Here is a 17951-nt window from a genome sequence, read left to right as displayed (position 1 = left end):
CGGAGGAAGTAGAGTTAAATAAATGCCAAGTTATCATTGCCCTGTATGACAAAATTGAGTTTAACTTTCCATCAGTAATAGCAAAATTCCAAAGCAAGGCTTTTCATAAAACAGCTTATATTCATACCACCATCATCCCTCAGTATCCAAGGGGATTAGTTCCAGGATCCCCTGCGGATACTCAAGTTCCTTATATAAAATGACATACCATTTACATACAACCTATGTACATCCTGCCATACACTTTGGATCATCTCTAGATTACCTAAAATACCTAATACAATGTAATGCTATGCAAATAGTTATATTATTTTGTTTGTAATTTTTAAGTTTTCAACCCACGGTTGGTTGAATTAATGGATGCAGAACCCATGGATACAGGGGGCCCTATTATAAAGAGTACACCTTTAAATGTGAGCTATATACGTCGTCAAACAGGGAAAGCAAAGAACAAAGGGGGCAAGGGACTTCATTTTAGAAAGGAGGATTCATTTAGATGTTTAAGTGTAGAATTCATGACCATTCCTCCAAAAAGGCTAATAAAATACACACAGTGATACTGTGGTATGTAACTAATGAGTTTGAGTTCTTTGTAAAAGGTTTTGAAATCAACCTCAAATACTGTATATTGTTGATGTTCACCATTATTCAAGAAAACCTTTAATAACACGTTTTGTTTTTTTTTTTTTTCGGGACAGAGTCTCACTCTGTTGCCCAGGCTAGAGTGAGTGCCGTGGCGTCAGCCTAGCTCACAGCAACCTCAAACTCCTGGGCTCAAGCGATCCTCCTGTCTCAGCCTCCCTAGTAGCTGGGACTACAGGCATGCACCACCATGCCCGGCTAATTTTCTATATATATATTTTAGCTGTCCATATAATTTCTTTCTATTTTTAGTAGAGATGGGGTCTCGCTCTTGCTCAGGCTGGTCTCGAACTCCTGAACTCAAACGATCCGCCCACCTCGGCCTCCCAGAGTGCTAGGATTACAGGCGTGAGCCACCGCGCCCGGCCTAATAACACTCTTTATATCAACTTATACTGTGATGAAGGATAAAATAAAAAATATCTTCAGGAAAGACTGGTTTATGAAATAGAATTCTGTCCAGGGTCTAAGCCACGTTCATCCCCATCCCATCCTCTCTCCACTCTGTAAAAGAAACAAAAGGTTATGTCTGTCAAAGCAGTGGGAGAAACGAAATAGCCTGCAGGTTAAAGCTGAGATCCAGGTGTTGGCATCTAAGTCACTGAATTGTAGAAGTTCTGGAAAGTTGAATGGTTTGTTTTGTTTTTTTTAAGAAAGAAATTATCAGAAACAATTTTTAATGCGTATAATTCCCATGGAAATTTATAGGACAGGAAAACTGACATGACAAAATCAATTTAAATGAAAAATACAAATTATATGAAGCCTGTGCATGTATCTTTAACAAAAAGTTCTTAAAATTTTCTAAGCTCAAATGATATGTTGCAAAATGTTACGAATTTTAAGATCATATAGTATACACCATGTTAAAATAAATTAAGACAGATTTGGAGTATGCTATCATTTTTAACTTTAATAAAATAGATAATTTCATATTACATAGAGAGCAAGTCCATCCATTCATTGTTGATAAAATTTTAGAAATATTTTCTATAAAAAGTTTAGTATTTGATTGGGAATGAATCCATTATAACATGATTTCTACAGGTACAGCATTCCCATCCTCTTCCCCATTCTTATTAATTTTGAGAAATTTAAAAAATACAGAAAAGTACAAAAAATAAGACAAGATATCCATATACCACAATCCAGAATTAACTAGTATTTTTATGTTTATAGTCTTTTTAAAGACAAATGGATGTTTATATAAAAAGCTGAAATCCCCTTTAACCAATCCCCACCCCACCTCCCACACGCATTCCCTTCCCTTCTCCACTCTTCACAGGTGACCACCATCAAGAGTTTGGTCTGTATCCTTCCAATCCATTTCAAAACATTTACATACATATATGTATCCATTACCAGTATACAGTACTGAATTTTGTGAGGGAAGTTTTAATTAAAATTTACAAAGTCACTGTACTATATGCATCATGCTGCAACTTGATTCCCCCTCAACATGATTTTTCAGATCTGTTAATACACGTGGATCTCATTTGTTGCATTTGACAGATATACAGTATTCCATAAGTATTTTCCGTTTTGTTCCTGATGAGCATTTAAGTTGTGTCCAAGTTTTGTCTACTACAAATCAAGCCATAGTTAATATCCTGGTATATTATTTCCTGAGCATATATACTCACAAGTAGAATTAATAAGTATTTTTGAAGTTGTTACAAGGAATGTTTCCCTACTTCCCAAGGTCATAACCATTTCAGAATATAGCTTTTTCATATCACTGGTTTTAGTCTCTGTAGATTTTATTTTTGTTTATAGTTCATGGTCTATTTTTTCCCCCTTGGAGGAAAAATTACCTCCAAATCATTTTTAAAAATAGTCCCATTATTGCCTCACCTGATGCTATGTCTATCATATCCTAAATTCTAATAAATGCATAGATCTCTTTCTGGAATCTCTTCTGCTCTGTTGAATCAATACAAGAGTCTTATGATAATTTACATTTGTAGTTGATCCTATCATTTGTCTCTTCATTTTCAATACTTATAATGTATTTTCTTTATTACACTGGTGAAGATCTCCAGATCTATGATGAGAGCAATAACAGTCATGTTTTGTTTCCATTGTAGTGGAAATGTGTCTAAAGTTTCAGCATTACATTTGCTATTAAGTTTTTTTGTAGGCTTTTTATCATACAAATGACTTTCTCTTCAGTATGAATTTTCTGGTATCCCATAAGTTTTTAGTTATTTGTTAGTTTAACTCATTTATGGTGCTCTGCTTTAGTATTTCTGATGCACTATGAGGTGTAAATTCCTAATGAAAACTTTGCCATTTTCAAGGTATCCACAGGGCTTTTAATGAGTATGGATTTTCTGGTGTCTAATGTGGTGTGACTTCTGGCTGAAAGCTTTCCCACATTCACTACATTGATAAGGCTTCTTACCTGTGTGTATTCTCAAATGCAGAGCAAGGGTTGAGAATTGAGAGAAAGCTTTCCCACATTCATTACAACCATAGGGTTTCTCACCTGTGTGGCTTCTCACATGGACAGTAAGAGATGAACTCTGAGAGAATGCTTTTCCACATACATTGCATTCATAAGGTTTATCACCTGAATGAATTCTCACATGTACAATAAGTGATGTTCGTTGAGAGAAGGCTTTTCCACATTCATTACATTCATAGGGTTTCTCTCCAGTGTGAATGTTTTGATGTTTTATGAGGTACTTCTTCTGGCCAAAAGCTGTTCCACATTCACTACATTTAAAGGGTTTCTCGCCAATATGGATTTTCTCATGCTCAGTAAGGTTTGATTTGCCACTAAAGGTTTTTCCACACTCCTTACACACAAAGGGCTTCTCTCCTGTGTGAGTTCTCTGATGTCGGATGAGGTTTGACTTCTGAATGAAAGCTTTCCCGCAATCTTTACACTCAAAAGGTTTCTCTCCAGTGTGAATTTTCTGATGGGTAAGGAGGTTTTCCTTCTGGCTGAAGGACTTTCCACATTCATTACATTCAAAAAGCTTCTCTCCAGTATGAGTGTTCTGATGTTTAATGACATACTGCTTTTGGCTAAAGGCTTTTCCACATTCATTACATTCAAAAGGTTTCTCTCTATTATGAAAATGCTCATGTTCAGTGAGATTTGATTTGTGGCTGAAGGCTTTCCCACATACCTTGCAGGCAAAGGGGTTTTCCCCACTGTAAATTCTCTGCTGACTGAGGTGTGACATCTGAATGGAAGCTTTCCCACATTCACAAGGCTTCTCTCCAGTATAAATTTTTTGATGAATCAGAATTTACTTTTGGCTGAAGGTATTTCCACATTTCTTACATTTATAAGGCTTCTCTGTATATGGCCTTCAAATGCAAAGTAAGGGATAAGGTTTGAGAGGAAAATTTTATCATTCTCAGTACATTCAAAGCTTTCTCTCCAGTATAAACTTTCTAATATTCAATGATGTATTACTGTATTCACTGGTTTCTCTCCAGCATGAATTTTCTGCTGCTCAATGAGATTTGTCATCTAGCTAAAGGCTTTTCAATATTTCTTAGAAGCACAGTATTTCTCTTCAGCATGACTTCTACGTTCAATGAGATGTGACATGTAAGTGAAAGCTTCCCCACATTCAATAAATTCATAGGGTTTCTCTCCAGTATGAATGCTCTGGTATAAGATGGGTACAAACTTCTTAAACTAAAGGCATTTCCACTGAAAGGGAGTTAATACCATAAAGAATAAGCTGTGGTAGAGGATTTCCAAACTAAATTGATGATTTTTTCCTACACAACTTCTCTCATGATTAAGTCTAAATGTCTTTCAAACTCATAAAGGTGTTACCTTAAAAGATAAAAGGTCTGAGATCAGAAGTCCTTTTCCAATTTTCTTATATTCACTGTTTTTCTTCTCAGTCTGTACTTTATTGGAGATGGATGCAACTTGCCTCCCAAATCTTGTTGCTTTCTATCTGCTCATCTTCTTCTCAGGCTTCTTCTAAAATGGAGTACAAAGAATCAACATTTAAAGGAATTAATGTATAAAGTGTTCAGAACTGTGGCTGGCACATGTTAAGCACTCAATAAATAGAACCTTTATGCTATCATCGCTATTATTTGTGAATTCTCCCATTACGTTACTAGTAACAAAGTTTTAGATGGTGCATTCTTGGGATTAACTCAGGCAGCCCATTATCTAGCATGAAAAGAATCAATATGATCAATGTCTCCAACTAAATTTTGGGACAGGAACCCTTGTGGAGGTTATTTAGGAAGAAAATTAACATTCATGGGTCCACAAAGCTTGGATTACTCTAGAAAAATAACCTTTTCATTTCACAATTCAGCAAATTGCCTAACAATGAAGAATTGCCAAACAGGATAAAAAGAGGACCACATAAAAATGTTAAAGTCCACCGGGGCTGCTAAGAAAGGGAAAAGATCAACCAACAACTGCTTCCTCCAAAAATGCCATTAAAATGACAAGCAAAGGGAAAATGGTACAAACTCACAGGATGAAAGAATATTTAGGAGACACTGGTTCACAACAAACATTGACAAATTTTTCAATAATGGAAAACATGGAAGCTTTTCAATGCACAGCAGTTAGTTGAGGAAGTTGAAATAACCTAAAGGTATTGCAGATAAGGATGCCAGTGTTCAGCAAGCTGATTTATGCCACAAAGTATCAGAAAGACTCAGGAAATAAAGGGAACCAAGTATTTTCAAAAAACGAATAAGGGATGTGGCTGAAAAAAAGACACAGCATAAGAAGCAGTTGGATCTGCACCAATCCAGTTATGAAAACAAAGGACTACTTCTCCATATGAAATTGCAGTGTATTCTTTTCAGAAATTTAATCAGAGTTCAAAGACACCCAGAAAATTGAGATGACAGGAATGAGGTACCATACCAAAATCAATGGGATTAAATCTACATAGAATATGGTGAAATCCCCAGCACCATTCTGCAGCTGAGGCCAAAAAATGTTGGCAACCAGGTATATATACCTATGAGCAGGATACGAGAGGATCCCTCTCTGGAGAAACTGAAAAGCCTGTGATAAACCTCATTAGGATACACCCCTCCAAAATGATAACTGGCATGTGTGTTCACATTTCATTGGCCAAAACAAAGGACTTGGCTATGGCTGAGTTCACTAGAGTAAGGTAGTATAATCCTTCTCCGCAGGGAGAAGAGAGAAACAGAAAAAAGGCCGGGCGCAGTGGCTCACACCTGTAATCCTAGCACTCTGGGAGGCCGAGGCAGGTGGATCGCTCCAGGTCAGGAGTTCGAGACCAGCCTGAGCAAAAGCAAGACCCCCGTCTCTACTAAAAATAGGAAGAAATTAGCTGGACTAAAAACATACAGAAAAAAATTAGCCAGGCATGGTGGCGCATGCCTGTAGTCCCAGCTACTCGGGAGGAATGTAAACATCAGATGTTATGTAAAGACTTAACACCTACAAAGGACAATGCATGAGGAAAGGAATCTATACACAAAGGGGGATATAAAACTGGATATGAGGGCCGGGCGCGGTGGCTCACGCCTGTAATCCTAGCACTCTGGGAGGCCGAGGCGGGTGGATTGCTCAAGGTCAAGAGTTCGAGACCAGCCTGAGCGAGACCCCGTCTCTACTAAAAATAGAAAGACATTATATGGACACCTAAAAATCTATATAGAAAAAATTAGCCGGGCATAGTGGCGCATGCCTGTAGTCCCAGCTACTCGGGAGGCTGAGGCAGTAGGATCGCTTAAGCCCAGGAGTTTGAGGTTGCTGTGAGCTAAGCTGACGCCACGGCACTCACTCTAGCCTGGGCAACAAAGTGAGACTCTGTCTCACCAAAAAAAAAAAAAAAAAAAAAAACTGGATATGAGAATGGAGGAGGCCGGGCGCGGTGGCTCACGCCTGTAATCCTAGCTCTCTGGGAGGCCGAGGTGGGCGGATCATTTGAGCTCAGGAGTTCGAGACCAGCCTGAGCAAGAGCGAGACCCCATCTCTACTAAAAAATAGAAAGAAATTATATGGACAGCTAAAAATATATATAGAAAAAAATTAGCCGGGCATGGTGGCGCATGCCTGTAGTCCCAGCTACTCGGGAGGCTGAGACAGGAGGATCGCTTGAGCCCAGGAGTTTGAGGTTGCTGTGAGCTAGGCTGACACCACGGCACTCACTCTAGCCTGGGCAACAGAGTGAGACTCTGTCTCAAAAAAAAAAAAAAGAGAGAATGGAGGAAAAGAAAACAATCACAACACAGGCAGCACAAATGAAGCACAAAGTGTTCACATCAGAATAGAGCTAAGAGGAGCATCTGTTTCTCTAGAATCTGATGAAAGTAGTAGAGTGAGTACTGAAACAGAAAAAAATCATTACTGGAAACATCATTCAGGTATCTAAAAAATTCACACCAAATGATACGCCAAGACTAGCACCTGTAAGAAAATGTCCTTAAAAGCATTTCAGAGGTGTAAATATTGACTGAACAACTGCAACTTGCCTTGTCATCATTCACTTACCTGGACAGACTTCCTTTCTACTTTCTCCACCATACAGTTTGTTGTGTTGCTTCAATGGAGGATTACTTTATAACCTGATACCGGGGAAATGACACAGCACTACAATGTTAATGCTGGGGCCAAAGTACCATCCTAGAACTCAGGCTGAGCTCTGGGGCCTCCTGGCCTTCTGAAGGATGAAGACGGTGCAGTTTCCAAGGATGCCCAAGGAAGTGGCCCTGTGAAACAGAACAAAGTAGTGACCTTTTGCCTTAGAGACTAAAGCACACACAATTATGTGGGCAAAGGACCATCCGAATCCTAAATTTCAAAGCCATGTTCATTCCATTTAATGTTTCCATACATCCAGAAATAGGGGAAGAAAGGGAAAATTAACTTTCAGAATTTTACTGACATAGGAAAGCTGTTCATTCCTCACGTGACTGATTGCTACTGCTCTCTAGCACCACACTCCCACACAAGCTCCTGAGAGGATTTTAACCATGGCTGTTACTCCTGGATGAACCAACTGTAACAACATGCCTATTAGAACTAAGCCGCCTGGCTAGGATGCACAGCAAGCTGTTCTGACAGTATTTAAGAATAAAACTCAAATGTTCTCCTGGAGTCCTAATATTTACCTTGTTTGTATTATATTCTGAGTGAAATCATATCATGTTAGAAATGTACTATAAATACAGGTTCATCCATTTATTCAAAAAACATTTTCAAGCCTGGTGCAGTGGTGCAGAGTACAGCCCCAAGCTACTAGGGAGGCAGGAGGAGACTTAGCTGAGGAATTCGAGGCTGCAGTGTGCTATGACTCTGCCTGTGAATAGCCATTGCACTCTAGGAAAAAAATATTTTTTTAAATCAACAAAAGACATTATTGGGATGACTGACCAAATTTGAACATGGATTTTGGATTACTTACAATAGAGCAATATTAAATTTCCTGATTTTGATCACTGTACTGTAGTTATAAAAGAAAATGTTTTTGTTCTTAGAAAATCCACATCCAAGTATTTATAGGTAAACGAAACATGTCTCCAACTAGTTTCAAATGATTAAAAAAAAAATTACACATACATATTTGGAGAAATAAAAAAATAAAGCAAAAAAACCCTAAAATATAAATGGTGAATTTGGATACATGAGACTTCTCTGCACTATTCCAACTTTTCTGTAAAGTTGAAATCATAAAAAAGCAAAATCATAAAGCATTTAAATTCCTACTTACACATACACAACCCCCATCTACTGAATGTGTTAAAATTTGTAACAGGGTATGTCAGAGATATAAGGCTTAAAGTCTAATTTAAACAGTAATGTACACGAGAGAAACATGAGGTGAGTTGGCTGGAATAAACCTGCAGGAAGGAGATCAAGTTTGGTATTCTGTACATTTGGTGTCAGATTTCTGAGGAACATGCAGGCAGATATAGCCGTTAGGGCGGTTGGAAATACAGATGAAGACGCTTAGAATAGGCCTAGAATGGAAATGGGAATTTGCCAGTTGTCAGACTATCACTGCTGCTGAAGCTACACGTAGAATGTTACTGTGACTGCTTATAGAAAATATACACAAAATATGAAGATGTTCAAGGACAGAATCCTAGGAACACCAATAGTCAAGGAGGCAAGAAGCTTCACAGAAGTATAGTGGCAGCTTAGTTTTGAATTTTTCAAGTACTTCTCCTGAAAACCATACAAAACATCAAAAATAATGGGACTGGGAGAACGGAGAACCAGCCAATCCATATATTATATCTTTTGTGAAACTAGTAGAGAGAAAATATTGATTCCAAATTATGTTTAAGTGTGGCCCAAAACACCTAAAATAGCAGAAGTGGTACAAGAACCACAACAGTGTGGTCGGTGTAGAAAGAAGCACTTGAGATAACAAGAACTCATAAATAATGGGCAAATATCCATTCTCAGAATGAGGAACTCACCTGAGTGAAAACAACTGTAACTGAGCCTAATAATGAACAAAAAAACTAGAGACAGAAAAAAATTCAAATGCCATCCAATGCAAACCCAAATAGAAGGCCCAAACAGGAAATTGCAAAGACAACTCAGGAAGAACCAGGACTGCTGAGGGGGTTCTAAGGACTTGAACTGTTCAGAGTTCAGAATACTGTAGCTAATATTTCCTTATAGAGCGAGAAGGCCTCACTCTGAGAGGGAATATCTGATTAGGACTGCAGGAGGAAGCAGAAAGAGCGGGCTTGAAAAGCACTTGGGAGTGGGGTATCCAGAGATGTCAGATTTAGCAACTTCTAAAAGTGAATGCATCATCCTGGAAGGTAAGCACTGTGAAGAATTATGGGAAACAGAGGGCTGAACATACAAATCTGCCTCAGCGACCAACACGTAAGTTGGTCAGCGATAAGGACCAGGAGTCGTTTGCTCTAACACTAGAAGGGTCATGTGAGCTTGGAAACACAGAATGCTACTATGCCTTTTTCCAGGTACATGTCTAGGAAAATTTATTTCATACAAACATGAGTAACAAAATAATTTGTCCACACAAGGATACTATATGAAAAATGGTTAAAGTGGGCTGCATAATCTTCCAACAGTTAAATAAATTGATCTAACAAATGCTATCACAAAGCAGATGAAAAATGAAACAGAACAAAATGAACCTGAGACACAAAAACTTAAGCAAAACTACAAAACGAATGGAAGAGATAAACAGAGGAAGTGAGTAAAGATATGGTCACCCAAAAGAAGGGAATGGACATCTTTATTTTTGTTCCATTCGATTTTTTATTTAAGACTGCAATGTCACAGACTTTGGAGGAATTTTTTGTTTCTTTGATTAATTGATTTTTCCTGGTTGTTGCATCTACAGTATAGCAGTGGGCTCAGCCTTAAAACTTTGTGTTTCTACTCAAACCCACAGAGACCCAAGCAGCATGGGTAATCTACATCTATATCTATATAAGTAATCATAAATCTGTATCTGACCATAAAAGGTAGCATCTTATCTAACATAAAAACACTGGAGGCATTTCTACTAAATTCTAAACAGACAAGGATGCCCCCGGCCTCAATTATTTAACATAATTAAAAATAACTCAGTAAGGTAAGCAGGGAATAAAATATATTGAAATCAATAAACTTCAAATATACCAACAACGACTTCATTCAAAACAGCAACATAAAAGAAAATATCTAGAAATAAACTTAAGAAGTGCTTAAAACCTATATGAAGAAAACTTTAAAAACACCCCAGAGGACCCAAAAGGAAACTGGAAGAAAGAAAATACTTATGTACATGGATAGGAACATTTAACATCATGAAGATGTCCCTATCCCCTAAGTTATTTTTATAAATTTAATGTAATCCAATAAAAAGAACAAGTTCGTTCTTTTCTTCCTCTTCCTCTGAAACTAGACAAGCTAATCGTGAAGTTTAAATAGCAAAAATAATCAGGAAACTGAAAAGGACAAGCAATTAGGAGACCAGCTATACCCAATAGTAAAACACGATTATGGCCAGGAGTGATGGCTCATTCCTGTAATCCCGGCACTCTGGGAGGCCAAGGTGGATGGATCACTTGAGGCCATGAATTCGAGACCAGCCTGGGCAACACATCTCTACAAAAGACCCCATCTCTACAAAAAAATTAAAAAATTAGCCAGGCATGGCCATGCGCACCTGCAGTCCTAGCTACTCAGGAGACTGAAATGGGAAAATCACTTGAGCCCAGGAGTTCATGGTTACAGTGAGCTGTGATCAGGCCACTAAACTCCAGCCTGAGCAACAGAACAAGACTCCATCTCTAAAGAAACAAAAGAACAAAACAAAACACAATTATAAAGCCTCAATAATAAAAAAAATTAATATTGGTACATGAATGTAGACCAGGAGATGGATGGGAATATGAAGTCCAGAAATAGACCAAATACATGTGAGAATTTGGTTGATCAAAGTGGCATCTTAAAATAGCAAGGATAATAAATAGTATCAGAAGAATTTGGAAGCCAACTAGAAAAAGATAAACCTGGATGCATATCTCATAGCATATACCAGGACAAACTCTAAACGGATAAAAAACAAAAACATGAAAATGAAGCCCTATAAAAACTATAATCTGATAAGAATTTGAAAACATGAATGAAACCATTCATTCATTCAATTGGAGTGGAAAAGGCTTTCTAACTATGAACATAAATGGAAAAAAAAAAATCAATGAATCTAACTACATAATTTTTAAATTTGTATTAAAATTAACTACATAATCTTACTTTAATAAAAATAATAACCTCGACCAGGTGTGGTGGCACATGCCTGTAGAGTCCCAGCTACCTGGAAGGCTAAGGCAGGGGTATTGATTGAGTCAAGGGATTTGAGGCCAGCCTGGGCAACATAGAGAGACCTCATCTCAAATACATACATACACACATACTTCTTGATTCTGCATGCTCTAAAAAAAGAAACAACCGCTGTGAACAATGTCAAAACGCAAATGAAAAACTTTTTAAAAAATGCAACTCATTTCATACAGGGCTAACCCCTTTTCTAACGTATAAACAGTTTCTAGAAGGAAAAGACATCCTACAGAAAAATGGGGAAAAGGATATGCACAATTCCCAGATTAATATATGTTGCCCTTTAAACATAAGATATTCAATCTCACTCATAATAAGGAATATAAACTAAACCTACACTAACATATCAATTGTCGCTTATGCCTTTGGCAAAAAAATCAAATATTCAACACTACACACTCTGATGGTGAGGTTCTAGGGGAAAAGGTGCTCTTGGACATTGCTAAAGGGAGTGTAAGTACTTACCTACTGGGCAATTCCACTTGAAGCAATCTACTTTAGAGATACTCCTGTGTAATTACAAAATGACACACGCACAAAATTATTCATCACTGCATTGTTAGTGAAAGCAAAAGACTGGAAAGAATCCAAATGTTCTACAACAGGAGACTGAGTCAACTATGGTACATCCATACAATGGCATCTTATTCATACAGCAGTTAAAAAGAAAAAAAAAGATAATGATTAAGAAGGGACATCTGCAAGACATTGTTAATGAATAAAGTGAAGTATACAGAGGTATATATGGTGTGCAACCTTTTATGTAAGGAGAGTGGGGAATAGAAGAAAAAAAACATATGAGAGTGACCAAACAAAAAACCCACTTGAAGGATAAACAAGAAACAAACAAGAAACTATGTTTACATGGACAAAGATGACTGTAACTGGGCGACAGGAACATGTTGCGGCCCGATTACAGAACAGGGGATGAATACATAAACATACATACAGACACACAAAGAAACACGCAGACACACACACATTGCGGAAAGCACCAGTCGCTTTATTTTTATACTCCTTTTGTCCAGCAGCTACTTCCTGGTACGTGACTATCTTTAGAGCCCTGAGGCGACATGTTCCATTTCCTATGGAAATTGCTCAAGGGAAGGCAAACGTTTGCATCTTAACCTTTGGACCTCATTACCCGTGTGCAGGACAATGAGACACACCTTGGCTATTTGCCATAGGAAACAGTTTGTCTATTTCAATAGGCCATTGACATCTAGCTCCAGGAAGCATTCAGCAGTCAATGGGTCGTGCCTGGACCCATTGACTTCTGGCCTCGAGGGGCGTTCTGGACCCATTGACCTTTGGACCCAAGAAGCACGTCCAGCTTCTTCGCTGACTCTGAGCTCAAGCCAATTCTTGCTCAGGGATGATCCCTACAGGAACAGAATGAGGTATCTCTGTAAGATGAATTTTTGTTGAATCATAAAAATGCATTACTTATTTTTATAAGTAATCAATTTTGAAAAAAAGCAGTTCCTTAACTTGAAAACAAATTGGAACAAATGAACCCAACTATATGTTAACTTAGTAACATAATTCCTCAGACAAAAGATTTCAAATAACTTTAGAAGTGAGGCCTGTAATCCTAGCACTCTGGGAGGCCTAGGCGAGAGGACTGCTTGAGCTCAGGAGTTCAAGAGCAGGCTGAGACCCCGTCTCTACTAAAAATAGAAAACTTAGCTGGGTGTGGTGGAATGAACCTAGTCCCAGCTACTGGGGGGAGGCTGAGGCAAGAAGATCGCTTGAGCCCAGGAGTTTAAGGTTATAATGAGCTATGATGATGCCGCTGCACTCTACCCAGGAGACAGAGAATTTGTCTCAAAAAAAAAAAAAAAAAAAAAAGTTAGAACACAGAACCTTCCCTACATTCTAAGCACAAAAATAGCTACATATATTAAAGAAATTTTTTAACATGATACAGTATGTTTATGGTTACTACCAACATTAGTATTGTTATTTTGAGACCATTTTCTTTCCATTGCAAGATAAAGCAAAGAAAATAAGTACTTATGGTAACTTGTTTTAAAACTTTTACTGTAAAATATAATTAGGAGCTAAGAAATTAGGTAAAAATACCATACCATTTAAACAGAATTAGAAATATGAATATGGACTCATCATTTTTAAAAAATAAATACTGTATCGCTCTGTCATTTAAAATGGCCTTAAAATGAGCACACCCCAGATCTTGTTCTCTAACACCATTCTGCACTAAAAGGAACCAGAACTCCTTGGAGAAATGGCCAATTCTAGGTCTGGGATGGAAGGTACAAGGTGAGCCTGGAGTACAAGAAAGCTTTCAAGGATGAATGATGCCAAGTCAAAATGAGACAAGAGATGGCTTGAAAGAGTGTCTACTGGCATCAAAAATGTAGTTGACTAAAACACACTAAATCTACATGACTTTAAAATGGTGCTTAAAAAAAGAAAAAGCCAGGAAAATTTTGATGCAATTTGAGGTTAACAATCAAATAAGCATAAAAGGAATGAAAAGACTAGAAAATTATCACTTCACAAGCCCTCTAGAATTTTACTGATTCAGCCAAGGATTATTTATTGCTGTTAAAACCATCCATTAAGTGATTGACAGGGACTGGTCCAAGGTAAAACCACACAGATTACATTTTAGTCATAAAGAGAAATTAAATAATCACTAATGATGGACCATGTGGGATGTCTCTCCTGATGTGATGCAATTTCAAATATATAAGATCACTTCTGATGTATTCTGGCCAAAAATGAGTCACAATTAGAATTTTTTAAAAACATCATCAGAGGCCAGTGGCTCACGCCTGTAATCCTAGCACAATGGGAGGCCAAGGCGGGAGGATCCTTTGAGCTCAGGAGTTCGAGACCAGCCTGAGCAAGAGCAAGATCCCATCTCTACTTAAAAAAAAAAAAAAATAGAAAGAAATTAAGTGTACAACTAAAAATATATATAGAAAAAATTAGTTGGGCATGGTGGCACATGCCTGTAGTCCCAGCTACTCAGGAGGCTGATGCAGGAGGATCACTTGAGCCCAGGAGTTTGAGGTTGCTGTGAGCTAGGCTGACGCCATGGCGATCTAGCCTGGGCAACACAGTGAGACTCTGTCTCAAAAATAAATAAATAAATAAATAATCACAGATTCTGAATTAGAACAATGTGAAAGTAACCATCCTAGAAATTAAACAATGTATCTCATGAAGGAAGTAGTGATGTGTCTAAAGATGAATATAGGCCGGGGCGAGGTAGCTCACGCCTGTAATCCTAGCACTCTGGGAGGCCGAGGGGGGTGGATCGTTTGAGCTCAGGAGTTCGAGATCAGCCTGAGCAAGAGCGAGACCCCATCTCTACTAAAAATAAAAAGAAATTATATTAACAACTAAAAATATATACAGGAAAAAAAAAATTAGCCGGGCATGGTGGTGCATGCCTGTAGTCCCAGCTACTCGGGAGGCTGAGGCAGGAGGATCGCTTGAGCCCAGGAGTTTGAGGTTGCTGTGAGCTAGGCTGAAGCCACGGCACTCACTCTAGCCGGGCAACAGAGTGAGATTCTGTCTCAAAAAAACAAAACAACAAAAAAAAAAAAACAGAAAGTAAAGAAAAAGAAATGTCTAAAAAAGTTTTTTAAATATGGAAATAAAAAAGTACCACTATACATCCCATTCTTCTAGAAATTTCTACGAGACACAGTACAAATGGCTGTACTACTAAGGAAGGATTTTTCTTCAGATTAGTAATAATGGTACCAGTATTTAACACTTATCAAGTACTTACTACATAACAGGCACCATTCTTAGAACTTCACATGTATTAACTTCTAGATCTGCACAACCACCCTGTGCATCAGATACTATTATTATCTCTACATTACTAGATGAGAAACTGAGGCACAAAGTTTAAGTACCTGCCTAAGGTCACTGAGGTACAAATTGGCAGAAGAAGGAGTTAACACGGGAAGTCTGGCTCCATGGCCTATGTCCTCCTTTAAAAAAAATTAACTTTAGCATATACACTACATTCAAACAGTTAGAAAACAAAAAGGTCTTTGCCTTTGCCTTTCTATTCCAGTACTCCCCACCGGCCACAGAGATAGCCATTTTTGTTAGTTTCTTGCATACTTTTGAGTTTTTTAATGGAAACATACACACAAATACATATTTCTATCACCCCCTTTCTTACTCCAAATGAAGCATACTCTACATTCTGCACCTTGCTTTTTTTCACTTAACAATACATTTTTGGAGTTATTTTAGAGTGTCAGTATATTGAAAGCTTCCACCTCAGTCTTTTGTACAAGCGCACATTATTTTGTTGCATGGGTGTACCAGTTTTATGAAACCAATCTCCTCCTGATGGGTATGAATTGTTTCTAATCTTTTTCTATGCCAAACACTGTTGCAACGAGCAACCTCAAACCTATATTGTTTCATGCAAATGCAGACACATTTTTAGGATTAATTTCCAGATATGAAATAAATGGACTAAAAATAAAATACTATAAACATTGCCAAATTGCCCTTTGTAGGCTTTGTTCATGCCAATATGAATACTACTTAAATTTCTGAGGCTTTAAATTTTAAAAATTTGTTACAGTTGGGTCCCCACCTGCCCACATCTCAACTGCTTTTCTTTTTCTGATTTTTACTGGCTGTGGTAGCTTGTCTGTTTTTCCATATGGAGTTTAGAATCAGTTTACTGAGTTCCAAAAGAAAAAAAATCTGTACATACTTTTATTACGATCACATTACATTAAAAAATTTACTTAAGAGCACACACACTTCTTTAAATCTCATGGTATTACCTATTTGTTCACATCTTATGTTATGACCCTTAGTAGTATTTTAAAGTTCTTTTATAATAGCTTCGCACATTTCTTAAATTTATTCCTCAATATTTTACCTTTTTATTGCCATTGTAAATATTAGTTTTCTTCAATTATGTATTGTAACTGGCACTGTTTGTAAATCTGAAAGCTATTTATTTGTAGATATCAATATGATACCCGATTACTTTAGCTTTTTATTATTTAAAACTATGCGAAAGACGACTGTGGGTGATTTCCTTAGAAAACGCATCTTAGCAGACAGAAGTAGTTTTCTCCACAGTATTTCACAAAATCCATACAACCCGAGAAACTTCGACTGATTAAGGAATTACGTGACCTAGAATCTAGTCCAGACTCCTGGATAAACACTGCAACAACTAAGTTTTCTTCAAAACATGAGGCTAACTGTGCCTAACCTAGAACTCTTGGCTCCCCATTCCTGGGCTTTCTGCATTAGAAGACACTGCTTCTCAAAACGTAACGCTATTTAGTCTAGAGCTTCGCCTAACAGCCTTATTGAAGTACCTCAAAAACCTGGGGATTGGAATAGTGTGAAGCAGACACCTCTTTAAGAAAAAGTTCCTTTGAAATATTCTTGTTTAAAAAAAAAAAAAAAGGTCACGGTGATTTATACACTACCCCAATTAAAAAGAAACGCCATTTTATATAGAAATCCGTTTTAAAATTATTCACCATTTAGGTTTTCCACCCCTTCATATTTTCAAGTAAAATAGATGCTCCAGGAAGATGGCACCGTTATAATTACCAACATTTTCGACAAGGGAAGTGCGGCTCGAACGTTATACCTCAACGCTGGACTCTCACATCTCCTTCTTAGGCACAACCACGCACAATCCTACACCCACAATTTCCCATTCACTCAATCCCAAACATTGGGTCAAACTTTGCGGTCAAACTCAGGGTCACACACGCTCAAACCCGCCTCAGAGGCCCCCACCTCCGCCCCACACGTAGGCCAGAAGCTCTTACGCCCACTCCCAACCCCTCCGCCGCGCCCCCGGAGATCGGGAATCCTCCCCTTCAACCTCCCCGGCCCGACCGACCCGAGACGCCCACATCCCACCTCCTACTTTCGCGCCACGTGGACCCAGGGGCCGTACTGACCCGCGGACAAAGACCAAAATGTCCACTCGGTGAGCTGCGCCTGCGCACTCCGAGGACGAGTAAGCACTCCCAGAACTCTCCGCGCCGTGGCCGGGCTCTGTCATCGTGGCCAGGCCCAGGCTGGTATGTGATTACCTTGTACTACCAGCGATGCCGCTTTTCCGGTCTCGGACTACATTTCCCTTAAGGCTTTGCTGGCCTACTCTCCGTAACGCTATCTCCACCCCTGCCCCTCCCCCGCAAACTTGCCTGCTTCTTCCTGTGATTGTGGAGCTCTTAGAGTATGTAGCGTTTCCTTGGAGTCCGACGAGCTCAAGCCTGCTGGGAACTTTGGAGTGGGAGCTCCCTCTTTGAAGCCTCCCGGGCGCAATGTCAAAACAGGCCAAGCCCAGACTCAGAGATAAGAGGACGCCATCTTGTCCGAGTCTGGTCTGGGTCTGGACTACATTTCCCAGAGTCCATAGCGGCCCGACATTACGCGTCTCTTGGCGCCGTGGCGAAATCTTTAGCTCGGCAAGGACCCGGACGCGACCAGGGGAGGCAGAAGGTGAGGGGTCTGGGAGTCC

The 17951-nt window shown here is 38.7% G+C and overlaps 2 protein-coding genes across 4 annotated transcripts in view; one reads left to right on the top strand and one right to left on the bottom strand.

Moving 5' to 3' along the window:
- The window catches only part of ZNF565 (zinc finger protein 565), a 60808-nt gene that overhangs the window by 25516 nt on the left and 17341 nt on the right, over positions 1-17951 (top strand). For all 3 annotated transcript variants that reach the window (XM_069458158.1, XM_069458159.1, XM_069458157.1), the window contains exon 1: positions 17860-17932. The gene's annotated coding sequence lies outside the window, so the exon portion shown is untranslated. Of the gene's footprint in view, positions 17933-17951 lie in introns of those variants that run through there.
- ZNF146 (zinc finger protein 146) lies at positions 1699-17390 on the bottom strand. Its single transcript, XM_069458160.1, has 4 exons — positions 17345-17390; positions 7118-7335; positions 4445-4597; positions 1699-3963 (listed from the first exon to the last, which is right to left on the bottom strand). Exon 4 carries the CDS (start codon positions 3834-3836, stop codon positions 2958-2960), a length of 879 nt encoding a protein of 292 aa, XP_069314261.1. The 5' UTR covers positions 3837-3963; positions 4445-4597; positions 7118-7335; positions 17345-17390; the 3' UTR covers positions 1699-2957.

The sequence above is a fragment of the Eulemur rufifrons genome, chromosome 24 (assembly GCF_041146395.1).
Source record: "Eulemur rufifrons isolate Redbay chromosome 24, OSU_ERuf_1, whole genome shotgun sequence".
In the NCBI taxonomy this organism is placed as follows: domain Eukaryota; kingdom Metazoa; phylum Chordata; class Mammalia; order Primates; family Lemuridae; genus Eulemur; species Eulemur rufifrons.
The sequence above is the reverse complement of the archived record's forward strand: the minus strand, read 5'-3'. Positions and strand labels throughout refer to the sequence as shown.

Bases quoted from the DNA above. Each gene is read 5' to 3' on its own strand.
- ZNF146 (XM_069458160.1), bottom strand. From the start codon at position 3,836: ATGTCACACCTCAGTCAGCAGAGAATTTACAGTGGGGAAAACCCCTTT.